The sequence below is a fragment of the Macrobrachium rosenbergii genome, chromosome 48 (assembly GCF_040412425.1).
Source record: "Macrobrachium rosenbergii isolate ZJJX-2024 chromosome 48, ASM4041242v1, whole genome shotgun sequence".
Taxonomy (NCBI): domain Eukaryota; kingdom Metazoa; phylum Arthropoda; class Malacostraca; order Decapoda; family Palaemonidae; genus Macrobrachium; species Macrobrachium rosenbergii.
In genome coordinates this window covers 61335383-61354547 of record NC_089788.1, presented here as the reverse complement: position 1 = coordinate 61354547, position 19165 = coordinate 61335383, and the positions used below count along the sequence as shown (strand labels likewise).

The following is a 19165-nucleotide window of genomic DNA, read 5'->3' as shown; positions in this document are numbered from 1 at the left end:
TTGTAACACAAAATCACATCAGAATACTCTGTGATAACACCGTATAACAACAGCTCTTCCGGAAGATGTCTGTATACTGTTATCACAAATTATTCCGACGTGCTACTGGTATGTGATATTAATGTTAAAATATTTTTGGAAGCAAAATTGCTAAAAACTAAACACTTTATTCATACACAGAAGCACCAAGAGAAAATGAAAATTGAAAATCTTGAACTAACCCACCTACATGAAAGAGACAGTGACTAACTTACATAGACAAAGTGTGGGAACCCAGTTACCCGTGCTAGGCTATAAACAGTTGTATTGAGGAAGTCTTAGCATTTAACGAAGGTATGGTCTCCGTTTATGATTATCGATTCTAAGGTCATTGTTGTTATGTGCTCGGCCTATGACAGAAAAATCTTTGCTGTCAATGTAAGTCTTACAAAATTTGAGTCATTTTATATATTTGATTGCTCAGGATCAGGATTAGATAACCTGTGGGAGTCAATACGTACTTTCAGCAGCCTCTGCGTGCACCCCACGTATATCCCGTGATCACTTCTGAGGCAAGTACATGATACTGGATAAAGACTGAGGTGATCTAAGACTGAACAGGGACCCGACTGTTAGAGAATTTTGGGGAGTAATTTTAAAGTTTAATACCTATGTATGTATGTATTTCTATACCTGAGAGCAGCAGAGATAAGATACAGTCTTATTTACCATTAAAGGTCAATGAGACAGAAAGCCTGATGCCCTGTCCTTGCCTAGGCCAGAGAACGCTAGACAAAGATAAGGGAAAGAAGGAAGCAAGGGAGCTTTCGACTTCTTACTGCAAGGAAGGTTACGACAGTCCGGGAGAACAGGAACAGGAGGAGAATTCCGAAGCTTTGCAGTAGCAAAAAAGGAGTGATCAACGATCCTTGCAGTCGGAGGACGACTTGTGTCCACCGCCGCCTCTTTCCATGCCAAAGGCGACGGTGTGCATTCCAGGTAAGGAAACTGACTTCACTTCAATTCACGCAACCGAAATGTAATTCACTGTATACTTTCTTTCGATACTTTCCGAAGAGCTTCGGGATGAAGATTACTCAAAAAAACCAGAGTTGTGTAATTACTTCATAGCAATTTGACATGAAACCGGAAGCACCAGGATGAAAATTGTTGCTTTGCTCGTATTGTTTGACTGAGCCAGGTTTTGCTAGCACGGGCTCTTGCTATAGAGCAGCATGTAAAACCTGTTGTCATTTGGCTGTGGGAGTTGTCAGAAGGATTCAAAATAAGGCACTGGATTATGTTTATATCATTCTTAATTCCGATGGAGTTCTACTGAATTATTTGAGTCTACTGATTTCTCTTAACAGAATGACGAGAGACAATGCAAATGTAAAACAATTAAATAAAAGAAAGAAAAGTTACTGACCAGGGCATACCCACATGGTCATACTGACTATTACATAGTCAGGCATTCTGTTGTTTCTTCTTTCTGTAAAGAGTTGTCTATCATTATGGCATGGCGACAAAATCTCTCGATTTATTTCAGTTCCTTCTATGAATTTACTCTGGTTCAATGATCACTCTTCTTGGCGTTATGCAAATCCCACTCCATCCTAAATCACTTGCACCAGCTACCTTACCAGTTTCATGCTTGATTTTTTTTTCATGGAGTATTATTGTTTTAAATATCCTCCTTAAATCATAACTTGGCTTAATCTTCCTTCCATCCCACCGCTCAAGTTCTTCTTGACCCAGTTCTCAAATTTCAGTCAAGTGAATTCTTGCTTAACCTCTTCATCGGTAATCTTTATTCATGTTTTGGTTCTGCATCTCAACAAACATTCACTCTTGAAGTCAGGAAATTTTGTTCAAAAATATGTGGCTGAAATAAAATAAAGAAATAGTTTGGGGAGAAAAGCAAAAACAAATAGAAAGAAGAAAAACTTTCTTTCCGAGTCACTCCTGGGACAAGGGAGCGTCGGAAGCGACAGAGAAGGATCCGAGTCCCGGTCTTCTTTTTGGTCTCCTTTTCCTCCTGCTCCTCCTCCTACAATCGATCTTCTTCCTATCAGAGGTCACAGAATTCCTTTAACTCCTATGCCTTTTTATTCTTTACCTCCTCCTTCTCATTAGGATCTTCTCCCTCCTCCCACTCCTCCAACGATATATTGAGGCGTCTTTTTTATCTGGAGTTAACAGCCGAGAGAGAGAGAGAGAGAGAGAGAGAGAGAGAGAGAGAGAGAGAGAGAGAGAGAGAGAGAGAGAGAGCGAATAAAAAATTAAAATCATCATCAACATATCATCATAATCAAAATAAAAAGAAAAAGTATCTTTCTGACACAAGAGAGGGTTAAATATTTATCGGCAGCAGAGAAGGAATGGGAATTGAGTCTGGTCTTTTTTTGGGACTCCGTTCCAGGGGCAGTCATCCTTCCTTCCCTACTTCCTCCCTTCCCTCCTCCTGTGTAAGGTACCAGTCTTCTCCATCATCAGCCCACTGCACGAACAAACAGGCAATCACAGGAGCATGACTACCAGACAGCCCCGCCATTTGCAGACTGAATATAATTCCCTGGTGGCTAATGACTTTTAATGAGAGCGCTGGATTCCATTAATGACGCCATTGACGTGAGAAGATAGTCTGGTGCCAGTAAACGGACTGCATGTCCTCTTGTTGCTAATGCTGAGGCAGGGCTGAGGCAATGTTGCCAATGTGCGATAATAAAAGAGAAAAATGTTACCAATCTTGGGAACCTGGTTAAAGCTTTTGCTACGAAATGCTTTATTGGGTAAAAGTAAAACAATCAATCACTGCCAGAGATGCTGAGGTTACAAAGCAAAATTCTTTGGTGGACACAAAGTGGCAAGTGGTTCTGCCTCGCTATTTTCTCTTCTACTGCACTAAACTTCTCCCTGTCTCTTCCCTACGTGAAGATGATGTCACGATCTCAGTAGGGTGACTGGTTCTGTTCTATCTTAGAGTCTGTAGCCGCAGTAAAGTAATTCTGATCACTGGCTGAATTAAAATAGTACGTGGTGGTAACATAATTTTTCCCTTCCACAAGCAATGTACTCTCTAATAACAATGAACAGACACAGGTGAGCAGAAAAAAAAGAGTAAAAAATGCGCCGAATTTGCTTCGGCGCAATCGAGTTTTCTGTACAGCGTACAATGCTGTATGAAACTCACAGCCACGGCCCATGAAACTCTCAGCCTGGGCCCATGAAACTTTCACCCACAGCCCGGTGGTGGCCTGTGTTGTCGGCACCTATAGCGGTGCAAGACACATGATCATGGCTACCTTTAACCTTAAATAGAATAAAAACTACTGAGGCTAGAGGGCTGCAGTTTGGTATGTTTCATGATTGGAGAGTGAATGATCAACATACCAATTTGCAGCCATCTAGCCTCAGTAGTTTTTAAGATCTGAGGGCAGACAGAAAAAGTGCGGACGGACAGACAAATAGCCATCTCCAGTTTTCTTTTAAAGAAAACTAAAACCTGACAGCCAGAGGGACAGACAGGTCAAAGTCTATAAATCCCAAAGCGACAACTTTGACAGGTAATGCAAAAGCTTCCAACATATTACAGGGTGTCGCTTTTCAAAGAGTTTGTTTTTGAACTGGAAATGGATCAAACGTTTCCTAATTTTCATTAAATGTTTATCTGAATAGGAGTAAAATTAATTACTGTAACTGAAAGCTACATACATTCACTAAAGAGCCAAAGGATCAAACTGTCCCTAACGTTCGCAAATGTCAGCACAATTTTTTTCCTGACGTGTCTTTTACCCTTTTTCATGCGGAAAATTCTGGCGTAATTATCACGCAGACTGCGAGAGAGAGAGAGAGAGAGAGAGAGAGAGAGAGAGAGAGAGAGAGAGAGAGAGAGAGATTGGAGCACTAATGTTACAACTGCGACACAAATTGGTATAACTTCCACGCAAAGTGTGATGAGAATTTCTTTTTTGTTTTCAACCTTTTGCAAAACTTTCTTTTACGCTCCTGCTCAGTTTTTTGTTTCATCTCTTTTGGATTGATGTTTGTTCCATATTCATCTCATCTTGGTCTCGGTTTTATAGAAAAAAATGAAAGTCCATGATGTCATTAATTGGGTTTAATTACACAAAATAATAGGAAATCTCTGAATGTGTCTGTCAGTCTGTGTAAGTACTGGTGCTTTATTTTTCTACTTTCGGTATCAGACCTCCATCTACCTATCTGTCTGTTTCTGTCTATGCAGCCTTGCTGTTTTATCTTATCTACTTTGGCATCTTCGCACCCCCCACTCCCTCCCCCTCTCTCTCTCTCTCTCTCTCTCTCTCTCTCTCTCTCTCTCTCTCTCTCTCTCTCTCTCTCTCTCAATCTTTAGCAAATTGACAATACTGTCACAGTTTCTCCATCCATGATGTCAATGTTTTTGTCTCCACAATCTGAGGCTCAACATTCAGAGGAATCCGACTTAATGATAAACAAAGAAAAATCAAAAAGTTTTTTCTTGTATATATCTGCGTTACTCTTTTATTATGCACTAGGTGGATGCATCTACGGTGGATTGATTACCTTTCCATTATAAGCTAGTTTCTCACAATCAACATGATGTTACGTTGCTTGTCTAACCCATAGCTCACATGATAACTTACCTGGAACGGTGGAATTTGAACCATGTTGATTTCAGACGGTCACAGGCATATATGGCGCTGGAATTGTGCTTTTCATGGAGGTCCTCCACCCACTGACTGAAATGAAAAGGGAAGAATTGACTGGATATAAAAATACGAAGGAAAATGAAAATGAAATGCATTTGTTTTCTTCATCCAATAACAATATGGTAGCTTCAAAGAAAAGCAAAACTGCATTCCACTGGCCCCCCTTCTTTCTTCATCTTTTAAATAGAGAATGAATCCTAGTGCTCTGAAGTCCCCGAGCTTCATAGCCTCCACATTTCCTAGACAGCAGCTGCATGAGGCACACGTCGAATTCCCTCCATAAGACATCAGAGGCTCCCATATAAGAAGTAGTACGAGGCCGCCGGAGTTTGATTTCACAAAGGAAGTTAGAGGTGCTTGCGACAATGCCTGAGTTTTGTCTTTCCTTAAAACCTTCCTTCTATGGAAAACATTAACGAAATAACAAGGAAAACGGAGTACCTGCCGCCAGAGGCGAATAAATGAGGAAGTTTCTCATAGGCGCTCTTCTCATTCTTATGGAAAAATAGATTAAAGGAACTTAATGACGATGAGACATCGCTCGAGGCAAAACGACAGCATTCAAGGAGATTGTCCCGATTATACTCTGTTAAAACGAACTTGAATTACTGTCATTCTCTCCTCCTCCGCTTCCTATGATTTTCCCTTTCTCTGTATATCCTTTTGCTTTTTTATAACGCACACATTCACTGACGACTAAATCTATTTCTCTGTCTACATACCTTGACTGTCTGTTTGTCTCTCCCTCCTATTTCAACGATTATTTTATTCATTGCTAAGATCTGCCCCAGCGGACTGGAGAGCTCATGGCAATTACCGGCCTTCACAGATTACCGAAACGTGTGTTCCAGAAGCCACAGTGCGGTGGTCATTGGTTCGGGAGAGGGACTGTTTAACCCATTCGACCCTGCAAAAGCATCCAAATAATATGCACACCATGAATAGCAGTGTCTGAAGTCATACATCCCTATTCATGCAAAGATCACTCAAACAATTCAAAATCGCTTTCTTTAATGAAAAACAAACAAAACTAATAGTTTTAAAAAAAGAAAAATTCCTTCTCCTTCCTACGCCTTCTAAAATAACACAGCCTCCGAATTCTTGAACCTGTCCCAAGTTAGTGTATTCTAAATGTCTTCATCTGGTGGAAATTCAACCTGAAACTCGAATGCATTCCATCGTCACAAGGAGATTACGCTCGTAAACCCCGCTCGCCGAACGGATAACACCCAGCTGTGGAAACAAAATAGTCTGCACTGTTGATTTTGGTCCCGGAGTTGTGTTCTTACTCACTTTGACTCAAGAGAATAAAAAAAGTTCTTCTGTTGATTTAGTTCTCGGAATAATATTCTTATCTGCCCTGACTTTAGAGAATTCTGTTGGTTATTTCTTGCCTAAGCTAGCAGTTACTTTCTATGAGAAATGAAAGTATTCCGTGATAGATTCTGCTTAGAAGAAAACATTAAGTGTTTAAATATTATGCAATGTCAGTCAAATGAAAAAACGCCAGTCAGAATTCATTTTAATTAAGTTATTTCGAAACACCTTTTAAGTGAACATGAGTAAAAGTAGCGTTGTTTAAGTGAATGAATGCTCCATCGAGTGTTACAGTTCATGGTGCGGAACCCAGCGAACAGCACACCGAGGTTATGGCAAAGAGCCTGGGCAACATCTGGAGCCCGCCTTAGGCTACCGTCAAATATGTTACGTGCAACCACCTGCTTCAGTGGCGAGATTGATTAGGATAGGGAAAATTCTGTTTTCACCCCATTCCGTTTATTTCCACTGGCAAATAATCTTTTGTTTTTTATCTCCTGAGTATTGCGCACCCTACATTTTTCTCTTTGCACTTTCACAGGAATGTTTTCCATTTTTTTTTTAACCAATTTCAGTTGTTATTAATGGCAGACGATCTGCTCCTTCCTTTGTCACGGAAAGGTATTTCATTTGTTGCCCTTGATCCATTTGCCCCAAGTATGACTATTTTTGTACTTTACAAAAATGGCTTTTAGACTTGAAAAATTTTTTCACCAGATGTTCTAAGGAACTTTTCTCTTCAAACTTTTTATAGCTTATCTACTTTTGGATCGTCTCCCCACCCTCTCTCTCTCATTCTTCCTGAACTGGACAATATTGTTTGTCTTACCATGACGTTATTGTTTTCGTCTCCACTTGATTTGAGGCCCAACATTCATAGAGGGAACCGACTTGATGATAAACAAAGAAAAACCGAAGAAATTTTTCTTGTAACTGCATTTCTCTTTTATTATGCGATAGGTGGATGTCCCTAAAGTGGAATACCTTTCCATTCTATGATAGGTTTTCACAATCAACATCAGGTTGCGTGGCCTGTCTAACTCATACCTCACATGATAACTTACCTAGAACCGTGGAATTTGAACCATGTTGCTTTCCAGGTCACAGGGGCATATATGGCGCTGGAATTGTGCTTCCCGTGGAGGTCCCCACCCACAGACTGAAATGAAAAGAGAAGAATTTGTTAGTGAAAAGGGAAAGACAATGAAAATTAGATGCACTCTTTGTTTCATTCCATGTAAAAGCGGGCGGATTCAACGAAAGCAAGATTGCACTCACTGCCCCGTTCTTCCTCCATATTTGTAATGGAGAATGACCCCTAGTGCCCTAAAGTTCCCTAGCTTTTTAGCCTCCACATTTCCTAGACAGCAACTGCATGAGGCACACGTCGACCTCCCAACATAAAGGATCAAAGGCGTCTATGTAAGAAGTAATAGGAGGCCGCCGGAGTTTGATTTTACAAAGGAAGTTATGGGTGCTTCTGACATCAACTGTTTTTTTTTCCTGAAACCATCCTGGTTTAGAGAGTATAACCAAAATAACAAGGAAATTGGAGGATCTGCAGACTGAAGCGTATACAAGAGGAAGCGTCTCAAAGGTGCTCTTCAGAGTCTTGTGGAAAAATGGATCAAAGGAACTTAATGACGATGAGACATCGTTCGAGACAAAGCTACAACACTCAAAGAGATTGTCTCTTTTGTGCTTTGTTAAAACGAACTTAAATTGCTATCGCTCTCTCTTCCTCCCCATTCTATCTTTGTTCCTCTCTCCCTCTCTCTACCCTTCTGCGTTTCTTTAATATATTCATTCTCTAATTTTTGTATCTGTTGTTTTGTTCAACCTGCCGCCGCCCGTCTGTTTGTCTTTCGCTCTTATTTCATGGTTCCACATACATCAAGACGATAATTTCTACAAAATGTAAACATTTCCTGCAAACGCTGTAACCAGACATCTACATCGTCTCTGTGAGGGAGGTTTTTACCTTCCGATCAACATCTGCCACAACACGCCAAGGGATGAGGAAGCCACAAGAACCTTCTGGAAGGATCGAGGCTCAGCTGCAATAAGGACCACCACGTCCCCAGTAGTCAGTTATTAGGCGTCCTGATGAAAGGACCTCTCGTGATTTCGGGAACTGGAGTCTGATTATTGGTAGTTTCTTGGTAGAAAATACAGAAGTTCTCAGCCCGTTCCCGAAATGATGCGAATGTGATCAATGGAAAGGAGGAGAAATACAAAAGTTTTAAGACCGGTTTTGGAAAATGTTTTCCACGTTCATAGATTTTTCACTCGTGTTTCGTGGATTTTTGTATTTTAGTTATCAGGTTCATAAAAGGCAATATATACTCTCTCATTCATGCTTTTTTGTGAGAATACCTCTCATGCCGTATGTACACCTGTTGCATGAATTATCCAATTCATATACACAGTGCTTCAGTACTAAAACAGCATAAAGTAAAAATGAAGCACAGTGCTTTTACTTTCCTCATTTCTAATTACATTTAGCTGAACTTTAGGTATGAAGATTCCTGCGAATCCTTTCACAATAAGAACACTTTCATAAATCTCTTCCAGTTCGCATGAAGTCTTGAGGAAACGATTTCCGAGATCAATAGTAGATAGATGTACGCAAGACAGATTTTCTTTGTAGAAAAATAAATAAAGAAATTTTCAGAATGAGCGCAAGAAAGGTTATTAGTGTGTTCATGGTCTTTCCCTAAAAGGAAAGAAAAGATAACTAATTGTCAATGTTAGGAAACAAATAATTGAACTTGGAGTAAGACCGGAATGCAAACAGAAGAGAAAAATGTTTCGTTTACGGGAACAATAAGAATGAAACAGGTACGCAGTGCAAGGTAATTCCGTTTCTGTTGTGTTCCAATCTCTCTCTCTCTCTCTCTCTCTCTCTCTTTTTCTATCACTCATGGCATCGGAATTTCCGCATTAAAGAGAGCCAAAGACCTGGGAAACAATGCCATCGACATTTTTAAATGTCGTGTGAAGTTTCGCGAACTTTCTTTCTCCAGAGAAAATGGAATGGAAAGGGAGGCTGGGTTACTTATTTTCAGACCAAGATTTGATGTTGCTGTTTTGTGGAATGTTTTTCATGTCCGACAGCGTTTTCTTCAGTTTTGACTTGGGGTATTTTATTTCTTTTTTATAAGTTAAAATGATAGAATTTTTGTGTGGAAGATTCCGAATCGAAACGTTTACTTTTTCAATATATATATATATATATATATATATATATATATATATATATATATATATATATATATATATATATATTTTATATATATATATATATATATATATATATATATATATATATATATATATATATATATAGAGAGAGAGAGAGAGAGAGAGAGAGAGAGAGAGAGAGAGAGAGAGAGAGAATTTCTGCTCAAAAAAGAGGACGAGCGAGAAACATCCATTTTCGTGACGTGTCAGTATAAAGCAAGAAAGGTTAAGTGTGTGTTCACAGCCTTCCTCCAAAGGGGAAATAAAAGAAGTCTTAATGTCAATATTAAACAAGAAACCATTAAACGCGGAGGAAATATTCGGAAAGCAAACAAAAGAGAAAAGGAAAACTCTCTTGCGGAGGGAGAAATGAGAACGGCAACACAAGTAGGCACTGCAAGGTTATGAGACTTCTGTAATGCTGTAGTCTCTACGTCTATCTCAGTCTCTCTCCCTCTCTCCATGGCTCCAGAATTTCCGAGTTAAAGAGGGACAAAGATCCGGGGCAATAATGCCTTCGGTATTTTTATATTTCCTGGATTTTCCCTCCTCACAGAAAACGGGAGGGAAAGCTGAGGTTCGTATTTGCAGACCAAGCTTTGATGTTTTGTGGAATCTCAGACTTTCATGTTTGACAGCGTTTTCTTCAGTTTTTATTCGTAGCATTTTCTTTTCTGATACAATTCAGGGAATTATATGTCGAATCTTTCGAATCAATACCTATGTTTCTTAGTTCAGGGAACGGAGTGCTGTTTTCAGGGACGCATGTTTTAAGGCTGAGACTTCACTGATGCCCAATAACTCTTCATACATCCTCACACACACACACACCAACACATACGTGTGTGTATGCGTTTGTATGTATTTATATAAATGTATACATATATGTATATATATACACATATATACTGTATATATATGTATATATATATTTATATATATATATATATATATATATATATATATATATATATATATATATATATATATATATATATATATATTATATATATATACATATATATATATATATATATACATATATATATATATATAGATAGATAGATAGATAATGCCAATATTTGCCATCACATAGCTAAATTGTGAATACGAAAAACAAAGATGCAAGACTTATGGAAAGGTTTCTGTGATCTGCTTATGAGATTTTGTAACTCGAGAAAACAATGGAACACTTTCCAGAATTACCCTGATGATCTTCGGAGCTTTTGATGCTTTGCATAATGAATGAATTTAAGCATCTCGAAAAAAGTTGTCTTATTTTGTGAATTCTTCAGAGGATATCAACAGGTCCGCTTTTGATGTAACTTAGAATTTCTAAATTCGTCACGCATTATTCCTATGATAATATTAAGCCACCTAAAACCTTCCTAGAAATTGTCTCGCTTCTCTTGGCTTTTAGTTACATTTCCAGACACAAAAACAACCATATGAGCTATTTTCTAAGGACTGTAAGGGAAAGGAAACGCGTAAGATATGATACCCTTCCCACATAAATAAACTGCAGCAGATTCATTCTAAGAAATAACTGGCTAAATAAAGTGATGTGGAATGACAATTCGGAATGAGAAACGGGTTGACCTTGTCCCTCAAGAAAACAGGAAAACACGGGTCATCAGACAGAGAGGACACAGTCACTGGACAGAGGGAATACGTTTTCAGTCTGAGAGAAGGACAAAGAGGACAATCACAGAGAGAAGCACAAAGAGGATCATTCACAGAGGGGAGGGCAAAGAGGACAATCACAGAGTGAAAGACAAAGAGGACAATCACAGAGAGAAGCACAAAGAGGATCATTCACAGAGAGGAGGGCAAAGATGACAATCACAGAGTGAAGGACAAAGAGGACAATCACAGAGAGAAGCACAAAGAGGACAATCACAGAGTGAAGGACAGAGAGGGCAATCACAGAGAGAAGGGCAAAGAGGACAATCACAGAGAGAAGGACAAAGAGGACAGTCGCAGAGTAGAGGACAAAGAGTAGGACAATCACAGAGAGAAACACAAAGAGAACAATCATAGAGAGAAGCACAAAGAGGGCAATCACAGAGAGAAGGGCAAAGAGGACAATGACAGAGAGAAGGACAAAGAGTACAATGACAGAGAGAAGGACAAAGAGGACAATCACAGAGAGATGGGCAAAGAGGACAATTACAGAGAGAAGGACAATGACAGAGAGAAGGACAAAGAGGACAATCACAGAGAGAAGGACAAAGAGGACAATCACAGAGAGAAGGACAATGACAGAGAGAAGGACAAAGAGGACAATCACAGAGAGAAAGACAAAGAGGACAATCACAGAGAGAAGGAAAAGGAGGACAATGACAGAGAGAAGGACAAAGAGGACAATCACAGAGAGAGGGACAAAGAGGACAATGACAGAGAAGGACAAAGAGGACAATTACAGAGAGAGGAACAAAGAGGACAATCACAGAGAGAAGGACAATGGCAGAGAGAAGGACAAAGAGGACAATCACAGAGAGAAGGACAATGACAGAGAGAAGGACAAAGAGGACAATCACAGAGAGAAGGACAAAGAGGACAATCACAGAGAAGGACAAAGAGGACAATGACAGAGAGAAGGACAAAGAGGACAATCATAGAGAGAAGGACAAAGAGGACAATCACAGAGAGAAGGACAAAGAGGACAATCACAAAGAGAAGGACAAAGAGGACAATCACAAAGAGAAGGACAAAGAGGACAATCACAAAGAGAAGGACAAAGAGGACAATCACAGAGAAAAGGACAAAGAGGACAATCACAGAGAGAAGGACAAAGAGGACAATCACAGAGAGAAGGACAAAGAGGACAATCATAGAGAGGAGGACAAAGAGGACAATCATAGAGAGGAGGACAAAGAGGACAATCACAGAGAGAAGGACAAAGAGGACAATGACAGAGAGAAGGACAAAGAGGACAATCACAGAGAGAAGGACAAAGAGGACAATCACAGAGAGAAGGACAAAGAGGACAATCATAGAGAGAAGGACAAAGAGGACAATCACAGAGAGAAGGACAAAGGGGACAATCACAGAGAGAAGGACAAAGAGGACAATCACAGAGAGAAGGACAAAGAGGACAATCATAGAGAGAAGGACAAAGAGGACAATCACAGAGAGAAGGACAAAGAGGAGAATCACAGTCATTAAACAGAAGGGAGAAAAATCATTCGGCAAGAGGAAAAGGGTCACACAGAAGAATCCAGTCATCAGGCAGACGGAAGGCATCACCAGAGGCAAGGCAATTACCAGACAAAGGGAAATAAACATCATACAGTGGAAGACGATTAATAGGCGATATACCCAGAGACAAATTGCTCTCAGTTCCTAAGGTAAATAGCTTAGGAATAATTATTCGTTTGAGTACATGAAAAACAATAAACCATAAGATTTCCCCTTGCAAACTTCAAATGCAAAAGAAACAAACACTTGTAAATAAACAAGTGAAGTAAACAATGGAAGCGAAGGAAAAGGAACTGGAAAAACAAACGTTCCGTTGGATGTGGAATCGCTTTTGTCTGCTCAAGAGAAAACACGTCCAGGTGAGACTTAAGCGTTTTTCTCTTTCTGTTTTCTTAGCTATACGAAAGTTCTCGTTGTTGATTTCCTCGGCTTTTATTTATCTATAATCTCATTTTCATATATTTTTCTTTTACGCAATGTTGCTGGTTTTGTCTTCATTCTCTGTTTCATTACAGATTCTTGTTATTGGCTATATACAAAATAATTAATTGTTCTCTTCTTTTCATCTATTCTTCGCCATCATCCGCCTTACACACACACACACACACACACACACACACACACACACACACACACACATATATATATATATATATATATATATATATATATATATATATATATATATATACTCTGTATATATTTGTGCTCTCATACCTCCTCACAGAGTTTGCTTCTCATATGAAATTCATATCAATTTTATCACCTCCTCCTTCGCTCAGTTCACATCTTTGCCCCTTTGTGTTGCAATTTATTGCTTCATCTTTTTCCTTCTCTCTCTCTTATCTGACTCAAATTCCCTTTTATATCGTTCTCATCATTTCCGACGCCTCCCAATTTACAGCTCTATTCATTTTTTCTTTTTCATTTCCCTTATTCAATATAAACTCTCTCTCTCTCTCTCTCTCTCTCTCTCTCTCTCTCTCTCTCTCTCTCTCTCTCAGCTCACAGCATCTGAGGGTATAGAAATGTTGCCTTAGGGGATATTTATATTGTTTATTTTTTCTGGATGAATATTTTTTTTATTTCTTTATTCAATCATTTTGTCTTAGTATTCTGTTGTGAACAAATTCCTTCGTGACTTTGGTTTGTTACACAAAAAAGTCGACTAATAGCCAGGTGCGCAATTTATGGCTCAAGTCAACAGGTAGATCCCTCATTTTAGACGAGAGAGTTATCCAGTAAGAGTCTAAAGAGAGAGAGAGAGAGAGAGAGAGAGAGAGAGAGAGAGAGAGAGAGAGAGAGAGAGAGAGAGAGAGAGAGAGACTTTCTGAGGACTGGAAGTCTTAGAACAATGACTTCTGTCTGAATACATCATCAAGGTTTATTGTTATTTTCCCGTGGATCAGGAAGGTGCAGTCAAAATCATTTCTCTACTATTTGACATTTCTTTCATTTCCACAAACCTCTCCTTCGCACAGTAATTATTCAGTTATTCACAGAATTATAAGTTTTTCTGCTTCAAATAATCTTATTTGCTATAATAATGCAGAACACCTTTCGATATGGTATTTATGATTTTTTTAAAAAATATAAAAAAATATTTTATTATTATCACGGTAAGCCCTTCTGTGTGAGAGTTCCTTCATATGGCAATCACTAACCCTACATAACTGGTGCTTCTCCCTTTCTGCTGCATAGTAACTAACTCTATGGCTGCCAGGGTCATTATTTGAATTGTTTGAGAAAAGAGAAGTCAAAGGAACGAGGTCCAATGTTAAAAGACAGAATCGAATTAGAGGCAATTACAAATCAACCCCATGAGTGCCTTGCAAGAGTAAGTAATGGTAGCTAGGGATACTGAAGTATTTGCAAAACGAAATCCATCATAAATCAGACGAAGTCTCGCACTATGAAGGTGTTTGTCACAGGATAGGAGCATACATTCCAGTCGTACCCAGATGGAGCCTTTGTGCAGGTGGTGATAATTCCAGGCAGCTGGGGTCTCATGGGAAATGCAGGAATGGGTTGGCCCGACATCAAGAGAGTCTTCTCTCTCTCCTCGTCTCATAGAAAACTGTCAGTTTCTTCTAGATTAGAATCTTTCCAGCATTCAAAGTGTTGATAAATCACGAGTTAAATCCTTAGGATATGAAGCAATCTCGTCCCACTGTCTCCTTTTATTCAGTTCTAACTTATTATTTGAAATCTGTTGTCTTCGTCGAAAGGAGATATGCAATAATCAGTAAGTGACTGAATACACACCAACACAGAGAGAGAGAGAGAGAGAGAGAGAGAGAGAGAGAGAGAGAGAGAGAGAGAGAGAGAGAGAGAGAGAGAGAGAGCCATGAAAACCTCGTCAGTTTCCATTTGCTTTTTCGATTTTCTTTTGGGAGAATCTTTCTGGCGATTGAGATAAAGATGTTCAGTTTCACCCTTCGACTGCCTCGACTTTTCCTTTAAAGATACTTGCAGCGGAATTTCTCTTTTCTCTCATGTATCATTTATATATGTATGGTTATGCTTATGCATGCATACAAGTACATAGTCATTGTTATACGTATGTATGAATTTCTATACCGGAAAGCAGATGAGGGAGAAACAATCTCATTTTACATCGGCCCAAAAACGCCAGATAAAGATTAAGGAAGGAAGGGAGGGCCTTTCTGCCAGAGCCTGGCAGTAACAAGAGAGAAGCAGTCAGTGAACCTTGCAGTCCATTGTCCATTTCCGTCTATCCAAACCGAAGGCAATGATGTGGACCAAAGGTATGGAAATTGGTTTCCTTTTAGAATTCATACGACTACTATGTAATTCAGTCACATTTCTTTCGATTCTTTTCGAAGAGCTGCAGGATTAAGATTACTTCCAGAAACAAGGATTGTGCAGTTATTTTACAGCAATTTGACATGAGAGCGGAAGCGTCGAGCTGGTTTTTTTTCCTTTTGTTTTCTTAATTTTGTTGTGGTGACACTGATTTCTTCTATTTAACTCATTTCTTTTGACAAACGGTCAGCCTATCAGTACAAAATGCGAGAAAAATCTAATAAAAAAGAAAAAGATAATTATCGATTATGGTATACTGTCATGCTGTTTATACATTTCTTTACTGCCATTACACGGTCAAGAACACATTCTGTGGTTTGTTCCTTAAGTAAAGAATTGTCCACTTCTGTGGCAGGATGACAGAATCTTACAATGTCTTTCAATTTCGTTTACGTATCTCTTCCTCTTGGCGTCACGCAAATCCCTCTTGACCCAAGATCTCTTGGACCAACTCATTAGACGGGAAATGACATCCATTATCTTGTGATTGCCGCTGGCCATGTCAAGCTCAATTTAGACTCTCACAAGCTTAATCATCAAACAGGTGAGCTTCTCCTTCCCCTGCTGTGAATACCTCACGACATGACACGAGGCTCTGGGACTCCTGGGCATTAGCACGCGATCTCTACATCCCTCATACAAGTCCTAAGACAAGACACTGTCTTAGTGCAAGTACTGTAGGTGTCCTCTCGAAAGACTGTCAGTTCACAATCGTTATTATAATCTATTTTGCTTATGAACGCTTGCGAAATTAAATTCGTGTTACATCATGAGACTCGTGAGCTTTCGTTCTGAACCAAATCAAATTCCATTAAATGAATTAAAAGCTAAATAATTCAAGCACATGGGATTGAAAGGTAGTGGCCATTTATCTCCCGAGAAGCAACTTACAAATTCTAAAGCAAAGCCTCACCCAGTTATTGGAAAGGAGCTTATTTTTTCTACTGATTTTCTAGAAATACCATATTTTTTTTTTTGGTGTACGAGTCTCGTAGTGTGATTGGTAGTATTCTTGATTTTAAAGCAAGCAGTCCTGCACGACGAGAGGCAGGTGAACACACTCCATTAAAAACACATTGTAACCCTCGGCTGACGCAGTGGATCAGGCAGCTGGTAGTTTGAATGCTATGGTGGCCGCCACCATGATACAAAAATGGGCTAAGTAGCTAACAATGTAATCCCCAGAGAAAAAAGGATATGGATGCCATTAAGACTGTCTACTGTCTATGATCGAAATTACTGTATTTCCTTCTGGCAGTGATTCTGCAAAAAGTTTTGGATAAAGTTCTACTTACAACATAACATTATTCATTTTTCCAAAAGACCAATAAAATCTTTAAAATCGAACAAAAGAAGTGTCTGCCTCCAAGAGTGAAAGAAATCTACAGAACTATTTTTTTTAAAGAAGATGATTATCTATTCCCAAAGAAAAAACATCTAGTAGAAAAAAGGTGGCATCAGTAGAGTCATACCTCTGTCCTTAAAAGTCATACAACTAAATTTAATTATCAAAATAATACTATAAAATTCTTCAATATAAATTAGCTATTGCAAATACAAAGCCGCCAATAGGAAGGATCCCTATTTTATTAACTGGGTCAGGTAGTTTTCATACCACCAAAACATCAATTCTTAACTGACTTTTCCCAAGAGGTAATCGTCTCGAGGTCACCTAACGAAAGTACTGTATTTGCAAAGACGTCAACTCACACACATAAACACATACATTCACCAACAAGATGGTTAATATAACATTTTCCAATTTCGCAACCAATGACATCTAACAACGAAAAACGAAACACTAAGAAATAAACAAATGCAGACAGCAGTGAAAGGATTAATATTATAATGAAATCTCTAAGCAAATACAAAGGGCAGACTCCCCCTTAAGTGAGCAAAGAAAGAAAACAAACAAAAGGAATGAGAAATTCCCAGGGCACAATGACCTCCACGAAAGCCACGAATATTCCTTTTCTCCAGCCTTGATTTTTTTGCATAATTCCCACACAGCTGAAAGGAATGGGAGATATTATTAAAAGTTTCTGATCTGAGATTTTGAGTTACACAATCCTTTTAAGGATTGGTTTTATTCAGGAAATACTTCCAAACATTCCTTAAATTCAGCTGTCTCACTCAGTTAGTCATACTCTCATAACTACATGAAAACTTTCATGTATTTATGTGTCTGTACATGCATATACGCTTATATATGTTTCAGTAAATAATGATTCTCGCTGGACAAGTCAGTACAGCAAAATAAACTGTTTCCACAACTGTTCTTCACACTGAAGGTTGACTCTTTTTCTAAATTCTCTGAACTTTGTTTTAGCTTTCAGCTCTAAGGCGTTCTCCTCACACTGAATATATCCATTTGATTTGCATTATTTATTCTAAGACCTTCCTCTCCACATTTAAATCTCTGAAGAATCATTTTATTTTCTCCCAGAAGTATTTGCACATATTTACCCAAAAATTTCGATCTACTAAGCCTATTTTTCACTCACTTTCGTCTTCATTACTATATGTCAACGTCAAGATACTTCCTTTTTTCGGTAACACTACGGTATTTCCATCCTTCCTCAGTGTACTGCTTGTATCTCCTCTCCTGGTTATGGAGAGTAGTATCGACCATAAAAAAGACTAAAATAAATATATATATATATATATATATATATATATATATATATATATATATATATATATATATATATATATATATATATATAAAATATGAGTGTGTGTGTGTGTGTGTATCTGTCTGTCCATGCGTGAGAAATATCTATTTGATAATAAAGTGTGCGTCGAAGTGAAGGTGCGTCACTTAACGGGGAGTAAAAGCTAAAGTTGAAATATGAAACTTTTCTTGAAGATGCCCCCTTGACACGCAGCGAGAGAAGATCTAAGAGGAAAACACTGGAAGATAATCATCTCTTTGTCTTCTTTCGTGGAATGTCTGTCCAAGTCTCTTTACTCTCGCGCCATTTCTTTATCGAAGTTTGAGGTGAGAATATTCGTTGTTGCCTTTAACTTTGGGAATCTCTCTTCGCCTCTTTCCTTTTCGGTTTTATTCCGTCTTTTTATTGTCCTTTCTTCGATGTTGCCTTTGTCATCGGTGGCTCTGTCTCTTATTTTTCGCTTTGTGTCTGGAGTTGATGTGGCTTTTGCTCAATCATCGATCTCATGATCCATCAGTGGAGGAAGAAGAGGGATCGCCTCGATGAGGCTCTGCGTCAGTCATTTTGGAATATCTCCTCAAATGATATACAAAGGATTATTTAAGAAAAGGAAGATATCGTGCACATAGACACTGATCTTTCCATCCTTAGATTTCAGGTACTCAATAGGAATGTATCTAACAAATTTCCTTAGGATAAAGATCATCAGGACATTAGGGGATTCGTTTCCTGGTTGCCAGGCTCTTTTCGGACGTTAAGTAAGAAGGGCCCTGCCGATTTGTGGCATTTGGATATTTTAGAACACTATACAAATATCTGATGTCTGCTATTATATGAAAGTGCTTTCGCTTACTATCTGTACAACTGAACGAAACTGGATTAATATTAAAACTTATGTGAGGACATCCATCAAATTTCTAAAAATCACAGACGTATTTCATGAAACAGGCTCTCTCTCTCTCTCTCTCTCTCTCTCTCTCTCTCTCTCTCTCTCTCTCTCTCTCTCTCTCTCTCTAGAACAAGGGTAGCTAATGAGACCTCGCAAATAAAGGGGAGACACCTATATCTGATGGGGTTGATTGAACGTTAGGTGAGAGTCTTCCAGGGGATAGAAGGGGACCTGAATGGGGAAATTCTCCAGTTATGCTCTTGTTATTTTAACTTTTTGTCTGTTATTCTCATGTTTGGTTTTCTCTTGTTATTCCCTATTTA

The 19165-nt window shown here is 38.8% G+C and overlaps 2 protein-coding genes across 3 annotated transcripts in view; one reads left to right on the top strand and one right to left on the bottom strand.

Moving 5' to 3' along the window:
* Positions 1 to 19165, bottom strand: part of LOC136831453 (facilitated trehalose transporter Tret1-like) — a 280303-nt gene that overhangs the window by 152911 nt on the left and 108227 nt on the right. For both annotated transcript variants that reach the window (XM_067091927.1, XM_067091928.1), the window contains 2 exons: positions 7073 to 7167; positions 4626 to 4721 (listed from right to left, as the gene is read on the bottom strand). The gene's annotated coding sequence lies outside the window, so the exon portion shown is untranslated. The remainder of the gene's footprint in view (positions 1 to 4625; positions 4722 to 7072; positions 7168 to 19165) is intronic.
* LOC136831117 (high mobility group nucleosome-binding domain-containing protein 5-like) lies at positions 11760 to 12419 on the top strand. Its single transcript, XM_067091071.1, has one exon. The coding sequence runs from the start codon at positions 11760 to 11762 to the stop codon at positions 12417 to 12419; it is 660 nt and encodes a 219-aa protein (XP_066947172.1).

Bases quoted from the DNA above. Each gene is read 5' to 3' on its own strand.
- LOC136831117 (XM_067091071.1), top strand. From the start codon at position 11,760: ATGACAGAGAGAAGGACAAAGAGGACAATCACAGAGAGAAGGACAAAG.